A 20,553-nucleotide genomic window follows, 5' to 3' on the forward strand; every position below is an offset into this window, starting at 1 on the left:
GTCATGTTGCTCTGAAGCTCTGCATAAAACCTGGACAAAAGCCTAAAGATTGCAATGGTGTTAAGCAAGTGAGAAGGGAAAGGAGGCAGAAAACCCATGGCCAGAATGCTGCAGAGCAACTTGGTACCAGCCTGGCATTCATTTTCGAGGCAGTTACGTTACAGTGTGTGTTAAACATGGAATCAGAGCACAGCAGCCAGTCAGCCTCAATTTGCTTTCCATACACTGTTCCCTGGGTACATTCTTACAAGGTGAAGAACAGGGTCTGTAGATGTGTACAACGTTTTGTGAAAGCTCTGGCTGTCAGGCTGAGAGCTGTGAAAGTGCCCAGCACTGGATTAGTGACAGCTCCTGGCTGCCAGCCTGTGTGGAGCAGCACTGCTCAGACTCACTGACCAGGCAGGGGAGCAAAGATCTTGTCCTGGTGGGGAGGCCCTGAAACCTTTGCTTTAGTATCCTAAGGTACTTTTTATACAATATGCCAATCTTTTTCTCATATGAATTTCCAATATGATGAGTAGTGTTTCAGCCTCTTCATACCAGCCTAAAAATGAACATGTGCAGAAGCTGACTACAATGCAAGGCCAGTGATACCTTTCTGCTTTTGCTTCCTTTTTTTTCCAAGACTGAACTGCTTAAATAAATCTTCCTGCACGTGAATTATATCCACTTCACTGAGAATTTCTTACCCTACTTATTTTGTTGTGCAACTCCTTATTGTGGTAGTTGCTCATGTTTAATAAAGCTTCTGTCTGGACTTAAACCTTCGTTATTTTAAAGCTTATACTTTATATTAAAAAATCATTGTATAAAACACAGCTCATTGTGCCCATACTAGCAGTAATACCCGCCACATATTTTCCCAGCTTGTGATAATGTAACAAGAAGCTTATAAAAAGTATTCACATGAAATACCAGCACTGTTGAAGAGAATCCAGCCTGATAAAAACATTTTATATAAACATGGCTCAGACATCTCAGTAAAATAGCTACTACCTCTCAGGGAAAACTAAAATGTAGCACTTGGTTGTACAAAGTGAGGTAAATGAAAAAGCACAACATGATGACACACTCAGAAAAACACAGTTACAGACAAAAATATGTCAACAAAACACCAGCAGAAATCTCAACTATATTTCAAACAGTACACTGAAAAATTAGTGCTAAGTTTTTCCCCCACTTTGCTGGGAAGCTTTTCTCCTAGGAGTGGAGAACCTGACTGTCAGAATATCCAGATTTTTAGGATTTGTAAAGCAACCATGTCTCAGTAAATACTGGCATCTTCTCTCTATGTTGTTATTTCGGTGTAACTGCCAGAAGTGATGCCAGGTTCGGAAGAACAGAGTCTGGCATTTCATTCTTTGCTTAGCCTTTCATGCTTTGCCTTAGCCTTTGGCTGCTCCTCAGCCCTCTGAAAGCACCCTGGACCCAGGGAAGGGCATTTTCTGCAGCTCTCAGTTACTGCTTCTGTTGGGGGAACTTACAGGTGCTCTATCTGCTCTTAGGCTCTGGACTGTGAGCAAACCAGAAGAAATGACATCCCTATGATTTGTGTGTCACTATGCAAGCTCAAAGCACGCACACACTGCTTTGGTGGACAGTGGTTGCCAAAACAGACTGCAAGAAAGGAACTGCTGTTACAGAAGGGCAAATGTTCCAGTCACACATTGGATGACCCTGTTTTCCCTTCTCTCCTTTGATATAAAGCAAACACAGATACATCTGAACATGAGCAGACATGACATTCATGACATGCAGTTCCGCATTAAGGTTATAACAGTTAAACTGATCATTTAAAAACTTACTCAGCTCTTAAACTGGTTGATGAGACTGATCACAGGTGCTCTCAAGAGCACATTGCTGTAACTTGTTCTCCAACTGCTCTGGTGACCACATAATTCAGAAAAATATGAACAGTTGTTCTTTTGCCTGTAAACATAATTAGTAGAGACATATCTAAATTTGATTACCATCCAACTCAAAATTTTATATCCACTCTACTATAAAATCTATTTACTTAACAAATCAGCTTAGGAACACTTCGATTTTTATCGATGACAATCTGATTAAAAACAGTGTATTTCTGAACTTTCAATTGCACATAAAACAGAAATGTCATTGTGGGCTATTAGTACAGACATGCCCCTCTGGTTCTAGCTTCAAATAAAAATAGGAACCATCAATCAGGGATTTTTAGTGAAATTTTTATATAGTCCATGCAATAATACACATTATGAAAAAATGTTTTCATTCAAATTAGTGTCAAAACCTCATTTTTTTGCTCATGCTGATATGAAAACCAGTAAAATAAATATTGCAACTATTAACTCTAAAAGGATTTAAAGGCAAAATCTACTAATACAGGAAGAACAAATAATCATGGTTGGTATTGCATGTATTATTATTGACATATTATGTGACTGGTACAATCTAAATTTTTCTACTCTACTGCTCTTAAATATTTTCGAAGTCTCTTGTTCTTACTGTGCTCTGCAGCCGACATTTCTTACACAGCATTCTACACCATGTAAACGTGACATCTACTGGCAAATAAAAGTAACTAGAGCAGTTGGTTATGGAGAGCTCCTGAAGGTGCAATCATAGAATACACTGGGTTTGAAGGGACCTTAAAGATCATCTACCTTTATGATTTTAGTTGACAGGATTTTGCAGTAACCTGAAACATTAAAAAAAAGTTCAAGAAAAGTCAGAGTTGAGTTCTGTTAGTTAATAAGTAGTAGCAGAATTAAGACTGGTTTACTAACTTCAGACATAATACTAGATACGCCCTAAAGCCGAGGTTTGTGTTGTACAAATCCCAAGTGAAAAAGCATTTGGGCTGATATTTCAAGTTTCCTAGAGGGGCTTTAAAAAAGACCAGATAAGTTTATGAGACTTTAGGGAGTTATTTTCCTCCCAGCATTCCCTGCAATACTTCTCTTGGCAGGATACATGACTCGTGGCAAACTCAGTCCTGTTCTGAAATTCCTTTCCAGAATCCATGAACTGGGTACTGTGGCCTTGGAGGTGGCTCTCTGGAGTGGATGTCCTCCTGGAGCCAAGGCCCTGGGTTATGTCCTAAACACAGAGCAGATACTTCTGTGGAAGCAGAACCACTCTGGATATGAATTCATGTGCTTGCCCTGACAAACTGTATCACAACATGCACCTTACATCACATGTTCCGCCACTGTCATCCTGTTTCTGCGGCAATGGGATGTTTTTACTAAGGCTGCCTGCTCAGTTGCTCTCTTGGTTTTTCCCGCTGGTAAGCAAGCCTGCCAGATGCACACCTCCCAGTGCAAATGGCCAGAGAAAAACAGAAATAAAGTATTAATTGAGGACACACAGTGCCTTTTTTAGGGGTGCAATTAAGAACAGATACTTTATAAACACTGGACATTTATAAAATGATAACATATTGGTTGCTTAACCTGAATTAACATGCCTGTGAGATAGGTGAATTATGTTTTACTTATCCAGGATGTTACCTATCCTTAACAGACTACCAATCCCCACTTCATGCAAACATCAGAAGGATGATGGCAAAGATGGAAGAAAGTCAAAGGACATCCCAATCAAGCATTTTGTTGAACTGTTACTTAAATAACTACATACACATTCAAAGTAGCAATGTAGATACAAAGTAAAGAGCAATACTTCTGGTATTCTTGTGATACTGCTGTGTAGACTAAAGCACTAATACACTACTAAATCTAAGCGAGATCTTGGACCATTTTTTTTCTTCAATTGAATCAAATTACCTTGGTGGGGGAGGAATTTTAGTTAACCAAGTCTTTCCAGCACTCCAATTTTCTCTTAGTCAACAGTAATTTTTCCTGGAACTTACTGATCACACTCAGAACATACCACACTGCTTGCCAGGCTGCTGAGACCTTGCTCCACACGTGTCAACACAGCTACAGATGTGTCCTCTCTAATCTTCCACAGCACCTTTGAAGCAAAGGCAAAGGAAGAAGTCCGATAACAACCTCCCAGCAAAGGAAAACGCCTGTCACTGTGGTTGCATACAGGTCACTGATCTCCCTCCTCAAACTCCAACAACTTTTCATCCTGAAGAGTTTTTGTGCTGCAGCCTTGTCATCAGACATTAGATTGCCACTGTGTGATCCATCAAAATTTACACCTGTAAGCTGAGCAGCAGTAAGAAATCACTGGCTCATGTCACTGGCTCTTCCATTCATGCTTCACTGACCAGCAGCTCATGTCAATGAACACCACAAGTATGTTTCTTTTAAGCTTCAAAGCAAAGAGCCACACATACACAATTCTTTTTGTTTTTGCAAAGAAATTTGTACTTGACCTGCCAAGGGAGGGAACAGCACAATGAAGCTGTAAGGATTCTAAAGGAATTTTTTTTTACTGGCTTTGAAACACCATTTGGAACTGATCCAAATGATGTCATAGAAACTTCAAGCTATTTTTATCACACCGAGGGACTACATTTTTTGTAGTAGTCAATTATAGAATAAAATATATTTTCAATATATGCAAGTTTCCTTCAGGCATCCCTTTTTGTCACGATACCCCTCCCTCCCCAAATCCAAACAACAAAAAAAGGTAAAAATATGACTAGATCTCAGATTTAATTCATACTTTTATTCATCATCAAATTCAGAAGTTAAAAAGGGAAGATATCTTGAGATCCTGTCTTGCCTCTAGGTACCCATCTCATACTTCTAAAAAAATCCAACACTTCACAAAATCCCTATGTAAGATGACAAACATTTACTATCTATAAGGCATTTAAACATCCTTGTGGAGCTCTAACCCTTTTACTGGCCAACTTGATGTTAGGTGCTTGTATTTTACCTTTCTGTTAAAGAACTTAAATCAGTCAATACCTCAAGCTTTCAATTAAAAACATTTTTAAAATGTATGCAAGACCCACACTTGTAAAACTGTGGTGGTCAAACTATTTTTTTTTTTTTTTTAATATCATCAGATCCAGATCAGCTATATACACCTCAGCTGGAGAATGGAATTGGGTTTTTACCAGTTTCCTATGGAATGGTTCTTCAATTCTGATCTGGGATAAGTCCTACTTATGCAGCAAATCAGAAGAAACAGATTTGAATGACACTTTCAAATATGTGGCTCAGCATGCTGTGCTTGTTTAGGAGCTGTAGTAAAAGCAGAAACAGTATTTTCACAGGTTTCTTAGCTCAGCTTTAGAAAAGGTACAGAGGTCTTTAAAATGTAATGTAGCAGTAGTACCAGGAAACCAAGAACACAACACCGCAGTCGCAGGCGTACAGCAGCAGAAGCACAGAGGCCACAGCTTGGCTCAGACAGTGGGAAGAGGAGGAGCTGCGTTACAGAGCAGGCACCAGAGCCTCTCCAAACACCACTTGCAGAAAAAGCCTCAAGACAGACAATGCCAAGACCATGAACAGTCTTTACTTCTATCAGTTGTTTCACAGCACAATGAGACACAGCACAAAGTTTGTACAGCGGGATCTGCAGACAGTTTAAAAACAGGCAATTATCTTTAATAAAAAGCATTGAGTCTGAATGAAAAGAATATAAAGACAAACAATACTGAAGCTAATGATCACCTTGCTTGCTTTTGATTGTCAAAGAAGTCCAAGACTTCTCCATAGTGCCTTTGATGTTCTCCACACCACCTTCTCCAGACACCCTAGTTAGTGTAAAGCTTAACGTGCCCCAAAACTCATATGTGTAGTAGGTTTCAAAACCTTTTCCTCATGCTCTCAAACTCTGCTCACGTGTGGGGAGGTGCAACAACTGTCATCATACAATATTCTGATTCACAAAGAAGCAGCACAAGTGTTGTACATAATTTAATTTGCACTTCTGTATATAAATGTTTACTATTGCACACTATTGCAGCACTTAAAAACATCTAATTATTTGCAAAAATTAGTAAAATACTTTAAAGGATTTAAAAATAAGGGTTTTAATGCAACTGACAAGATAATAAAAAAAGCAATTTACTTAATGAGATACAATCCTTTATGTTGGAAATGAAAGTTACATACAACTAGAGTACAATTAAAATATACCATATAGTTCAACACTTAATTCTTCAAATGTGTAAAATTAACAAGCTTCTACTGTCATAGATATACAATTTTTCCATATTGTGAAAAGGACTTTTCAAATTAAATACAGGTAACATAATATTCTGTAGTTATATTTCATGACTGTGTTTAAATGAGAGGGTTGTATAATACTCACATTGTCAAATGTACTCACTAATGCCTTGGAAATTGCACACTTCCCCTCCTTTTCCAAAATAGAATCTCATTTCCATACTGAAGTCTATTATGCCATATTGGAAAAGTGTTTTACTTTCTTACAGGATTTTCATAAAATTAAAAAATAGCATAATATCATGGCATTATGATGACTTTTCCACTTATGCCCATGTAGAATTTAATCTGGATATCAGACAGACACGTCAGAACCAATTTCCTAGACTTTTGTCTTATTGTACACGCAAGATGAATGATTACAGTATTTTACAGAACAGAAAAATATCTGAACCTTTCTAGAACTAGAAATGTAATGATTAAAAATTAAAATCATAACAGAATCAAATTGTGATCTCCAACATTTATTAAAATCTTTTAAAGTTCATAAACGACAACAAAGTTACTGTAGAATTTATCGCATACAGCTAGCATACAGCAGCATGTCCTTGGTCTAAATGAAATACAAAAGATTTTAACATTTTCATACAAAGGATTTCTTTAAATTTATTAATGTGACGATATATCTTTGTTACATAAAATTTGCTACAGCAAAGTATCTTATACTTTTCTTGCATGTATGTAAATATGGGTGGACAAAGACTGCATTCAGTGTCAGCCTCCTAATGACGTTGTGCAAAAATGCTCAACAACCTAAACAGACAGAACATTGGGTGGTATGTTTCATACTCTTTTGTAAAATGTTTACAAAGGCCTTTCTTTTAGGAGCGTCGCACAGATTAAAAGGAAGGACTGCCAGCTGTTTATTTCCACTGGCATTGAAACAAATCCAATGGCTAGGTATCATTATAGCTCATTTCTTTAAAAAAACAATTCATCCTTGTATGCATGTAAATTTATCATAAAACATGAGTCTAGTTTTAACTTTTAGATGTGCTGTTTAAGACAGGTCACTGAGACAGCCAGAACCAAGTGTACAAATAAAACTACTATGAATAAGTTTAAAAGCAACCCCGAAAAAAAGTGCTGAGCCGCTGATTATTAACATTGAAATAAATGTGTAAAAGTGCCCAAAGCTAGCACATGGTAGCAATACCTTTTAAGTCAGTTGGTGAGAGTATACAAAACATAATTAAACCCAAATACTTGTATCTGTGTGACCATACATTCTGATTGATTGAAAGAAAGTAGGTTAGAAATGAAGACACAACGCAACTAAAATAAACTCAGCTGTTGCAGTTTTTAAACTTGATCTTTTCTTCATGAATGAAGTGCTGTAATTAAAAAGAAAATGATTGTAGCAGTACTCCATCCTCAGTTTACTAATATAGTATACCAGAATAAAAACTTGGCAATAACCTCTTATTCTTAACAGCTAACAAAAAATAACCGTGTTCATCCAGCGATGCATCTAGAACATTATTTTGCATTTGCTAAACCATTTGTTTTTCATAGCTAATGGCAGAGCGTGTTTTGCTTTTTGTGGCATGATGGTTTTTATTCTAATGAATGCCTTTTTTAATCAAAAAAGGCTTGAAGCAAGGAATACTTTGGAAGCCAAAACACTGGCTACTTTTAAAAAATTAAGGAAAAAAAAATAAAAGAAGAAAAAGTGAATCAAAATGAATTCTCTACAGTACTGACCAAAACTTCCTATAAGAGTTTAGGGTTCTTGATCTTAAACAAGCCATTTCACACCTGCCAACTGAAATGCTGGTAAGTTGACTTGGTTTAATATGGTCCAAAATCCAGACCAGATGGAATTACTCCCTCTCATGAGACTGTAAGCTTTCCATGGTACAGTCTGGTTATGGCAACTTGCCTACTGCCTAGGTGGGAAATACAAAGGAAGAAGGCAGTGACAAAAACTGCAGGGATGTAGAAAACCAAGGCACGGGGTCTAGCTACTGTCCCCTACTTAAGCCATCCAATTGATTCTACTGAATTTTGGTCAGCCTCCAGGAAGAAATGTTTTTAAGTTAATTTAGCAGACATTTATATGGCGATAAATACTACCTTCAAAAATGCTAAAAATGTTGGCTAGGTTTAGTCTGAGCTACTAAAAAATTATTATAAATTGTAGCATCAGACACAGGACAGACATGAATTATTGGCTGGCACAGACTAGAAGCAACATTTATCTTTCACTTCAGTCTAAATCACACTAGCCGCAACACCTTCCATTTCACTCACACAAATAATACATTATTCAAAATAAAATGGAGCATTCTTGGGTAAAAAACTACTTCATTTCAAAGGGGGAAAATGAACAATACACAGAAACAAAGAACGACAGAAACCAAAGTTAAGTAGGAAAGTGGTCTATTATTCTGTGTTACTGCACAAACAGTGCTTGCTTAATTGTGCCTAGTTAGAAGGGTTGGTGCAAACTGCACACATGGAAGATGGCAATAAAGACCTCAGTCAGCTTTGTGGAATGAAGTAACTAGGTAACTGTTTTGACATATGATGGTCTCAGCTCCACCTCATCTGTTAATAGAGTGCAAAGATCCCAATGTGAGCCCTGATGTCATCTTGTCCTCTTACTCCTACTAAAAATCAGCAAATTCTTTTGCACATTTTTCTGTTAGAGAAGCACGAATATCTTCTTCTTCATAGTCATCAAAGTTGCTGGTATCTCCAGGACCTCTGCACTTTGGTATGAATGGAGCTTCTACCTGTATTGGTAAGAGACACAAAAAGGCACATAAAATGTTATTGGCCAAATACCAATAGATTTAACACTGTAATAATGAGCACAGCAATACTTCCATTACTTCTCAGGTCGTGCCAAGAAATCAGGTATTACAGGTTTAAGCTGTGGCACATAAACAAAACTAACCTAAGAAGGCACAGGCTTAGATGTGTGAATCTAAATTGAAAAAGAGTAATCTCTTGCTGACAGACATCATTAAAAAATTACTTCCACCTCAAAACAAAGATTAGTCCTCTCCTTGCATAAGTGAACCTGCTCCTTCCAGCTCCTTAGCACAGGACATGGAGTACATTGATTGCCACCACCACTATACAAAAATCTTAGGAAAGTTTGGAATGTCTCTCCCTCCTACTTAATAACAATCTTCTATTTCAAAATAAAAACTAACCTAATACAGGTGGAAAAGAATTTGTTCTGCATCTCTTATGACATTCCTCCTAGGACCTAAGTGAGAAGTGAAAGCCTCCTCCAAACTAGGCCACAATGAGACACAAACAATGACTTGAAAGAGTCCCTCAAAGACTGTACTGTAAGGTAAGCAGAATTACAACAAAACTATGCAGGTAGTGCAAATTTAAACCTGGAAACACAAAGTAATCAGATAAGTATCTCTCTCCCAAACAACTCAAGGAGTAAGTGTGCCAGAGGCAGAATGGTGGGGAGGCAATGAAACAGGGCAGGCACAGTTCCAGCTGAGGCGGAGGATCACACCACACTGTGCCCCCAGGTAGATTGCTGATGGTGGGGGTGTGTCGTGTGTAGATCAGTAAATTAAAGAGGTACAGCACAGACTAACACAAATTAAACTCCAGGCTGTGGGCAATACCATTATACACTGCCAAGACATAACAGTAACTTGTGCATTTGTGTGTGCAATTATCATGTGCATGTGTTTTATTCTAAAAATAAGATACGTGTTTCAGTCATTTAGCTGTGTTTCAGTGATTTAGCCTGAGTGAACACACAGCCTGTGTACATACCTAGCCTACAAAGCCACACATCACCATAATATGAATTCTGTCTCTTCTTAAACTGATTTTTAGTTACCCTCTTACAACAAAACTCAGAGCACAGAAAATATCTCATTTATTGCTTGAACTTTAGAACACTTTCCAATAAGATACGTCATACCTTTTCCTATTATCTTCACTATGGAAATTGCTAAAAAGAGACTGCAGGAGATAACACTGTTTTTTAGTGGAAATACCTGTTTGGCCCTAAGTACAAACATTTTATCAGGCAGTGTGTTAATAAATATGGAAATACACAAAGAAAGGAAGACTAGATGGTATATCATGCAATGGGTGAGTAATTGGCTCACAGGTGGGGCACAAAAGGTGACAGGATGACATAAGACTGGTGACCTGTCACTAGTAGGGTTTTGTAGGGCTCAATCCTTGGCCCTGTGCTCTTGAACATCTTCATAAATTATTTGGACACAGAAGTGGAAGGGATACTAAGTAAGTTCATAGATGACAGAAAACTGGGAGGAGCTTTTGACTCTGTGGAGGGCAGGGAGGCCCTGCAGAGAGACTGTCAAATTTGAGGACTGGGCAATCAGGAAGTGTATGAAATTCAGCATTGGATTCTGCACCCGGGATGATGCTACCCTGGATGTAGGGACAGACTGAGGGACGAGAGGCTGGAGAGCAGCTTTGGGAAGGAACCTGGAGGCCCTGGTTGATGGCAAGTTGAGCCAGCAGTGCCCTGGCAGCCAGCAGGGACAGCTGTGTCCTGGGGATATCAGGAACAGCATGGCCAGCCGGGCAAGGGAGGGGATTGTCCTGCTCTGCTCTGGGGCTGCCTCACCTCAAGTGCTGGGGGCAGTTTGGGTGCTATAATGTAAGAAAGACATTAAACTGTTAGAGAGTGTCCAGATGAGGGCAACAAAGGTGGTCAAAGGCCTTGAGGGGAAGCCATGTGAGGAGGGGCTGAGGGTCCTGGGTCTGTTCAGCCTGGAGGAGACTGAGGGCAGAGCTCACTGCAGTCACAACTTCCTCGGGAGGGGAAGGGGAGCGGCAGGCACCGATCTCTGCTCTGTGGTGACAGGACCTGAGGGAATGGCCTGAACCTGAGTTGGGAGGTTTAGGTTGGATATCAGAAGTTTCTTCACCCAGAGGGGGCTGGGCACTGGAACAGCACCAGCCTGACAAAAGTTCAAGAAGTTTGGAAAACGCTCTCAGGAACATGGTTAGACTCCTGGGGTGTCCTGTGCAGGGCCCAGAATTGGATTTGATGATCCTTGTGAGTCCCTTCCAGCTCAGCATATTTTGTGATTCTGTATCCAAAATATTAAGTAACTGACTGGTTTACTTATGACTATAGCATTAAAAAAAAAAAAAATAAATTCATTCACATGACATTAGCTGCTAAGGAACACTACATTTACTCAGGAGAATACATGCTGTGGTAACAGCCACTGTGAAAAACCAGTATAAGCCTAAGGTTTATTGCTGCATTTCTGTGACTACTGGAATGTTACTACAATCCACGCTGTTGTTTCAGACCCTCAGTATTACAGTATTTATTCTTTATAATTAGAAGCTTCAAACTTAACTTGGCATCAGTTTTCACAACCCTTTAAATCTAGTAATAGCTATTCTGACTCTACTATTTCTTAACATTTAAAAATATTTCTTATTTCTGTGAAAGTAATTCACTACAGCAGTACACTAGCGATGCTAAGAATATTTAGCACAGTATTAAAACACTGTTAATATTATGGGGCCTGGGTGTTCCCAAACAGAGTACTGGCAAATGAATCTCAGTGCATATAAATCTGCCTTACAATGAGGCATTAAGAAAGTGAAGAACAGATAATTAGAATTCCACAATGGGGAATATTTTCTTAAAAATATCTATACTTAATGCAAGGAATATAGGATGCATTAATTGTACCCTGTCTTCTAGTAATTAATACATTAGTGAATAATTCAACAACTGTACTGTCAGTTTGTGTAGCCAAACAACCAGTTTCTTTTTATAAACTATTGTTAGTATTTAGGTTTGGCCCTTAAAATACCGCTCTAACAGCAGTGAGTTCATGCCTCTATAGTCAGACTGTTAGCATTTCAAATTCAAACCAATTTCTTTAAATATTATTGCTTATCTCTAGCTTTTTTTACAGAGGCAGCAGGTTGCTTTAGGAGAAAAAAGAAGAGCTTTAGCTTTGCTTGAGATTCTCCACACTGAAGCACAGTCTGAGTGCTAAGAGCTGCCTGGAAAGGAAAACAAATTCATTTCTGCTGTGGAGGAGTATTTATAGATGCCACTATAGCAGGGGTTAAAAAAAAGTGAGAGAGGCAGGAGATGCCTCATCCTGAGATAATCCAGAAATAGACTAAGGCACGACATGTGTGTTAAAGGGAACGTGAACGTATACAGAGGTCCAGAATACCCAGAAGAAACAAACATAATTCAATCAATACATATCCTTTAGAATCTTAAAAGATTAAAGTACTTTCACCCTTTCTCAATTTAAAGTCACATATCTAGGAAATAAAAAATAAACACAATAATTAGAAATTTTAATTCAATCCCTTTAAGACCTGGAATAGTTTTTATCAGAAAGGGTCTTACCTTTCTCTGATAAATGGCAATCCAATCTGTAGTTGCAAACCACTTGTGATTCTTTATGTCATTTACACCATTCTTGAGATTTCCATATCGTTTGGTCAAATCTACCTGGAGTAAATTTCTTAGAAGATCCTTTAGGTCTGAACTGAAGTGTGATGGGAACCTCACCTAAAATGATACATCCTCAACATTAAAAAACATGATACAAATTTGATTCTTTCCCCTGTGAGGGCAAACAACTTCATACAAAGGGAAACACTGGGGCAATTTTCTATCTTTCTTCTAAAACCAAACCAAGCAGGAATGCATGAAGGGATGATTATTGTTGCACATGTATTTCTGTTTCACAAAGTCTTTATCAGTAGCATTACATTGCCCATCTACTGTTTCTTGAACTGGAAGTTTCTAGGGGGCAAGATATTAATTTAATATAACTGTGATCTAAAAGCTATGCTTATCTTGGTGTTTTAACAACAAATCATCTCAAGACTTTCTCAGCTATTTTCTTGGTATAAATTTTTAGATTCTATTTTATATATAAATATAAATATATATATATACACAGACAAAGAGGAGACATAGTATATAGCATATACACAGCATATAAATACATAGATTGCTCTGAAATAACTGTACTTCAGCAATCATATATGAAAAGTCAATCTGGAACTTTATGCTGTACCGCAATCTGTTTCTGATAACTAAATGCACCAACATCAGAAGCCTTACATAACAGCACTATTTGAAGATAGCACACTAGTGACTTGCAATTCATTCAAACCTGGCTAAAGGATATTTGAAGATGGTTCGTGGGATGTAATTACAATGGGTTTTGCTAATAAATGATCTACTGACACCATTTGAGATGGCAGAGGGAAGGAAGGGGAAAAGAACAGGCAGAAAGCTGTATTTGTCATCCTCATAGTCTCAGTGTTTGACACTCCAATATTGAGCTGATCAGTTATGATATAAATACAGATCATGAAATAACTTGACATAAAAACATTTCAAAAAATCAAGATGTCAAATTATCAAGGACCCTGCTTCAGTTTACCTATCAATATAGTTCTACTGTAGATTATGAGAAATTCACAGGTTTAATGACTATAATACCTAGACCACTGAGAAGTAAGGAAATATTAACTCAAATTTTTAAGTAGAGAACTAAGCAAATGAGGTAGAATAAATGAAAGACCCCAGGTTATAAAGAAATGCTAGCTGAGGACTGAATTACAGTTTCCAGAGTTGATGTCCAGTGATGTTTCTGCTGTAGTCCATCCATGGACTCAGTAAAAAAGGTAGATGACCTTTTACAGATGTCAAGCCAATTAGATAAAACCACAAAAAATGCCCAACATTTTGTTTTCAGTTTAGAAGAAAAGGATTTCTTTAAAATATGTCTTTGCAAATTAATTCCCATATATTCATGGACACACCTGAAGGTTCACAAAATTAAAACCTTTTAAAGAGCAACCACCAACCACCTTCTTTATTAAGAATCAAGCTCAGTGCAGTGCACCAGAGGCCTACTGAGGTACTGCCCTCGATTAGAATTACAGAGGCACCTGAGATGCAGCACTGTGTGTGTCTATGTAGGGGCAAGGAAGAGAACAACTCTAACAAATTAAGTGAGCACAAAGAATCAACACTGTCTGGCAGGAGAAACAACAGAATGACTACATTTTGGTGCTATCCAGCACACGAAGCAGTATTAATGAAAAATAAGAGAAACATTGGAAACACTTTTCAAAAAATTTATATAACAATGAAAACCAAACAGAATGTTAGTCATGTCTAGCTGTAAGACTGTGGAAGTAAAGAGACCTATGGGGAATGATGGAAACTGCTCAGGGCTTCTCAAAAATGGCAAAAAAATTATAGAAAACAGCTAGGCAAATTAAGCACACAGTTAAGTTGTTAATAGTCGTTGGATCACTTTAATCCAAGCATAAAAGAATAGAATACCAAAATGTCTGTAAATTTAGTAACTTGCATTTTAAATTTGAAGGCAGGGAACAGATTTTTATAACTTTTGATTTTCAAGTAACAATGCTTGTACTTATGAAATGTACCTTACAAACTTCTCCTATGTCCTTTTTAAATTGCTCACTGTCTAGTGGCCAGTGAATCCTGTATCTTCTCCACCAAAAACCAGGTTCTATAGAAACAACTGCATTTGTGAAAACACCTTTATAGCCTTAACTCACCTTTCCAGACACAATCTTCTCGTAAATTTGAATGGGCTGATCTGCAAAGAATGGGGGATATCCAGCTGCCATTTCATAGATTAACACTCCTAATGCCCACCAATCCACTGCCTTGTTGTAACCCTGAATAAAATGAAAAATGGCACTGTTAGTACAGTTTCTAACACAGGTTAAGATTTTCAGTATATGTCTATATATTTATAGAATACAAAGAAAGCAAATACATTATTGCTTGTTTTATGCAGAACTTATAACCTGACTCCAACCAAACTGGCACTCACAGATTCCAGCAGCAATACAGTTAAAACCTAAGACAGAGATGACAGTGAAACAGTGATGGAAATAAAGCATTTTGCACACATTCCTGTGCTGAGTGTCAGGGATTTCTTTACACTCCTATTACAAGACTCCCTAAATGACAGAAATGGGCACAACCTATTCATTCATTTGAAATCAAAACAATCTTGTTACAGACTGATAAGTCTTCAAAGCTTAGGGAAATTTCATTCTAACAACATATATAACAATACATGCTGTATTGTACACTGTCACCATTTTCTTTGATTATCCACATTTTGGAACATTCAGTTTCATATGTAGTTAATCAGCTACAAGAGCTTTAAAGTTCAGTTAATTAGCTGTTAGAGTAATTTATGATCTGATTTTAAAAGCTTGAACCTTAAATCATTAGTAAGTCCTATTCAATGTTATGAAAGACAAAGAAACTGCCAAACCCATCCATTTCATATATGTTCTCTGTGATTTTTTACAAAGCTCAGGGCTCAGACTCACACTTTCAGGAAAATCTATTTTGAAGACATTGTAGTAGATGCATTGCAATTTCTTTTGCTGTTTTAGCTGCACAGGGGAAAAAAACCATGCAAACAAATATTTTTTTCCCTAAACAGAAGTATTTTTTGTTCATTTTTGACAATCTGCAGAGGGTATTTAATTAAAGCACATGTTAAATGTGTAATTTAACATTATGAACTATGATTTCTTTATAGTGTAAGCAGTTCTATATTTTCCATTTGCAAAACATACAGTGCTACAGTTAAAGAGCTGTAGGATGAATAATACTTTTTTAAAGATGGAACACTTAGTGCAAGTAGTAGACAAACAGATCTACAGTCAGCTCAGACTGCATGAACTTTAGGTATAAAACAGTGGATTGTCATGCTTGATTTGATATCAACTGCCTTAGACCTGAAGCTCTGCAACTAGTTATGTAATAACTACTGATTCATCCCATCCGCAGTTCTTGTTACCTTTGGAGTTCTTGTTCTAGTGTGTTAACACTTCAGAATGTAATCACTCAGATCTCTTGTTCTGATAGGGATGTTAGTTAAATAACCTAATTACAGGTTTTTAAAATCTCTTTGCCCCTCACAAGTTATGTGGCAAGCATGCAGAAAGTTTGGTACAGTTAAGTGAAAATTCCTTATATGATGTAAGTTTTGGCATACTAAATTAATATTTACAATGCAATGACTTAATTTTGTGTCATTTGTAAAGAATTGACTAGTCAAGATTTAATTTTGGGAAGCATCAGCAATTGTTTATCCCTCAGAGCCTGATAATTGGGTCAGAAGTTTTAACTACATCAAATGCAAGGCTGAGTAACAAGACAAAGTACCTTGCTGAGAATTATTTCAGGTGCCAGGTATTCTGGAGTCCCACATAACGTCCAAGTTCTGCCTTTTACTCTTTTTGCAAAGCCAAAGTCCGTGACCTGCCATCAGAAGAAATAAACTGACTGTAAGTGCATTGCTACAAAGACATTTAAAATTAAGTACTTTAGAAATATTTTGGAAAGCCTTTTTTTACAGGGGAAAAATTTATTTCTCAAATCACGTGGTATCATATAGTCAGATGAACCTTCATTAGTGAGTCCTCCTGGTACTTCTAAGTCAGATAAATAGGTCTCATGATAAAATTAATACAGAACACAAAATATGTATTATCACCCTGACATCAGCTTCTATTTATAATTTAAAAATCAGTGGAAACTATGGCTTATTAATCTTTCACAGGTACTGCAATTACAGTAAATAGTTATACTTTTTAACATGAGAGTGTTTGTAATGCTGGAAATTTGAAGAATATAAACAAGATATTTATCTTTTCCTTTAGTTTCCTTTAGTTAAACAAATAAATGAATCACAAAGGAGGGTCAATATATCCCCCAGTCTTGTAAATTTAGAATGTTATTTCTTAAGTGTATAAAGGTCATATGTAAAATTAGTGTGGGAATAAGATGACGTAGAAGAGGTCATCCAGTAACTGCTGATTCTGAGTATCTTTGAAAGCACCACAGAGTCAAGTTTGTTTATTTGAGGTCTGGGGGGAAAATTTAACAATCATTCTATTCACAAATGGCAAGTACTTGGACATATAAATTCTTCATTTCACTTGTCATGTTTTCTACAGTAAGTTTTCAGAACTCTGCAAGCAATATCATACTGTTTTTGTTTTTTCCTGGACCATATTGTGGAATACATACAGAACCCAGGTAATTACATGTGAAATTCTGGGAGCAATTTCAAGCTACCAAGTCTATGCTTGTTTCTTCTGTTTCCTCCTTCTTGGTTTCAATTTCAACCCATTCCTTAAGAAAATATTCTGTTCCAAATGAGAATCGCTGCTAATTATACAATAACTCGTGCTGATGTTGCTGTACATTAATGCCACAACTAAAGAAGCCGAACTCCAAACTACCAAGGCAGCTTTTCTTAATTTTTGGCAGAAACAACAGCATCAGCAGCTGAAACTGAATGGAGTGGGTGACATGCTGACTGGAGAGACCTGCTTCATCAGCAAAGAACAGTTTCTGTGTTTTGGAATGCACATCAGTCTATGTGAGAAGATTACACTGCAGACACAGGAAAAACCATAATGGCTTTAAAATGCAAAAAGAAAATGAAGCTGGAGCTGCAGCATCAACATATGAACTCAAACCTCCCTCTGCCACCATCACAAAAACATACTGTTGCACAGTGAGAGCTGGCAGTGGTGGAATAAGCCGGTCACAGTAAATGGAGCAAACCAGCTGTACCTTAATGGTGCTCCACAGCTACGTTAAAGGAGCTCTTCTCCCTACAGTGTTACCTTACACTCTATGCAAAAATACTTTACACTTATAAACAAGGTAAGATATGAATCCTTTACACTTCTCACAAACATTTTTATTATGTATTTTCTTGTTTAGATTCTGCTGTGACAAAAGGTGACACAATGAGGGAAGAACTTCCTTTTAAGGACTGCACAGCCTTGCAGAGTGCTTGTTGCTGCACTCTGCCTTCCCATTTGCCATTTAGCTAAAAACATCAGAGCTAAGAGGAAGATGAGAAGGTGCCACGAGAGGCTGTTGTAAAACCAAAGCTGTCACTTGAGCACTGCAGTGCTGATCTCAACTCAGCTCCCACTCCAGCTATGCTGGGAAGGCTAGGACTCTCCAAGGGTGGGATACACCTAATGGACATTAAGTACTGTCATGTCAGGATTAATACCTGAGCTGGTTTTCCTAAACTACTTATACAGACAGTGCAGAGAAACAGACATTTTAGGGCACCTTTCATCTTGTTCTAGGGCAGATGTATAAAATAGGTCAGATGAACAGAACCATGTAATCACCTACTTCTCACCACAGACCCCAAGGGAAATCCTGACAACTGGCTCAACTGCAGACAGCTCTACTGAGTGCACTTAATTTTAGTCAGAGGAAGTACAACCCAAGGGTTTTAACCATTACTAGACAGTAGGGCATTTGAATGCTCCACACAAACATGCTAATAGACCATTTATTGTAAACACATTTTCTCACATTACCTAAATCTACACTGCAAGACAAAACTTCACTCCCTATATATATAAAGAATATCATACCTGGATGTATCCTTGTTGATCAATTAAAAGATTTTCAGGCTTTAGATCTCTGTAGATGAGGTCTAATGAATGGAGGTACTCAAATGTTAGCACTATCTGAGCTGCATAAAACCGTGCATGTGGTTCACTGTGAAGAATTAAAAGAATATTAAGCACCCCAATGCTACGCTACGGTACCAAAACAACCACCTGTCAGGGGTAGACATATTAAGTATCTTTTAACTGGTTCTTTAATGGTGCAACAAGAAAAAGTAAAAGCAAACATTTTCAGAATTGACACATGCATTCTGTAAATTTAAGTCTTGCAGCTAAAATACATATGCAAATCAAGATGTACTTATCCCACAGTGCAGAGCTTTGACTTCAAATTTTACTTTTAGAAACTACCATGAATTTCAGTGACAATATACATAGGAATTCCAAGATTCTACCATGTACAGATCACAAATGCCAGTATTTACTCAATGAAAAATAATTTAATAATTACTTAAAAATTAATAATTTAGTGGACTAATTTAAGTCCACTAAATGAGAGGTAAAGTAAATGCACTTAATCCTTCAGAATTTTTTCTTCTATGCTAACAAGTTTCATAAAACCCTCTTCCCAAATCATCAAATTAAGCCTTTCTAAAGGAACAGTGTCTTCAATACTCTTACCTGAACCTTCCGATTCTTCTTAGATGTGAAAACATTTCTCCACCAGGAACATACTCCATTACCATGTATAAATTAGAATTGTCCTAAGGAAATTAAGGAGACAAGTATACACATACAAATACACATTAGGCATGCCATAGCAACTCCCATGTGGAGTACATTTTTTTAATGAATGGAAATGAAAAACTGTAGCCATCCAATGACATTGACAAATATATAGCAACATCTGTAGAAATTCTTGAAAAACTGCAAAAGAACCAGCATCTATTTCAAGAAATCCCTTTTAAAGCAGATCTGAATAAAGATAATTAGTGAGGTTCAAACACAGACTGGTGTGTAAGAGACCTGATGGAGTGAGGGTAAGATGCCTACTACAAGTCAAGACCTTGAACTCTTCAATGTTTGAAACTGACAGCTTGAGGTATTGTCTCCACAGCCCCTGCCCCAAACCTCAAACGATTTAGGCAGAACATGCCTACTCATTTAAAATTAAAAAAAAAAATCACATCTCACTCTATAAACTAGAAAGCTTCTCAATTTCTTTACAGACTAACTAATATGTACTGTCATGAAATTAGAAGCTAAGCTCAAAGTTCCTTCCTCATGGTTAAAGCTGTCATTAAGACTTGCCTCAGGTATAAATCTCAAGCAAAAAGATATGCAGAACAATTACAAATTTACCATTCTGTATATTGGTATAAAAAGACACGCTTTGGTATATCTCCAAGATAAAATGATGCCTAAAAGCTCCCTTGTTGTACAAAATCTAGTTTCCATCCAAGAGAAGAGAAAACTCTGAGGAGTTTAATTTAATTTCATTTTCTTTTTTTATTTGGAGATATCCTTTCAATCATTACCTGATTAACTGGATATATGAAGTGTACACGAGTGCACTCCACTCCTACTCAAGCCCTGGCAACAGTGCCAAATGAAGCATCTTTGAAAACAAAAATACTTGAACTATTGTACAATAAAAGTTATGTATTTTAATATCTGAAGTGTAAGCATGCACTTCCCTGAAACCCAACAACTACTTTGAAAGTAATGACTACCTTAAAAGAATACTCCAGTTTAACAAGGAAAGGGAAGTTCACTGCTTGTAATATCCTCTTCTCATTCAGTGTGTGTTCTATCTGCTTCAGTTTGACGACCTAGGAGAGAAAAAACAATCTTCAGTTTAAGTCTGATATTTTATAGTTCTTGATAAACTTTTTAGCGTTAAACAATAAGTTGAAAGCAAGCTTGTAACTTTACAAAAAATGAAAACCCTTATGGATTCCTAGTACAATAGCAGAACCAAGAAAGGATTAAAAAG

At 37.2% G+C, this 20,553-nt stretch overlaps 1 protein-coding gene across 4 annotated transcripts in view; it reads right to left on the minus strand.

The window, feature by feature from the left end:
* Positions 1–6,455: 6,455 nt before the first annotated feature.
* Positions 6,456–20,553, minus strand: part of PRKACB (protein kinase cAMP-activated catalytic subunit beta) — a 67,137-nt gene continuing 53,039 nt past the window's right edge. For all 4 annotated transcript variants that reach the window (XM_014250757.2, XM_005521023.2, XM_014250760.2 and 1 more), the window contains exons 4-10: positions 20,291–20,389; positions 19,239–19,321; positions 18,582–18,708; positions 16,333–16,428; positions 14,697–14,819; positions 12,493–12,657; positions 6,456–8,875 (exon numbers count right to left, since the gene is read on the minus strand). In XM_014250757.2, the coding sequence (XP_014106232.1) occupies positions 8,750–8,875; positions 12,493–12,657; positions 14,697–14,819; positions 16,333–16,428; positions 18,582–18,708; positions 19,239–19,321; positions 20,291–20,389 (819 nt within the window). In that variant the 3' untranslated portion in view covers positions 6,456–8,749. The remainder of the gene's footprint in view (positions 8,876–12,492; positions 12,658–14,696; positions 14,820–16,332; positions 16,429–18,581; positions 18,709–19,238; positions 19,322–20,290; positions 20,390–20,553) is intronic.

Source organism: Pseudopodoces humilis, chromosome 10 (assembly GCF_049639895.1).
Source record: "Pseudopodoces humilis isolate 2021_Gansu_Grassland_sample_001 chromosome 10, ASM4963989v1, whole genome shotgun sequence".
Classification (NCBI taxonomy): domain Eukaryota; kingdom Metazoa; phylum Chordata; class Aves; order Passeriformes; family Paridae; genus Pseudopodoces; species Pseudopodoces humilis.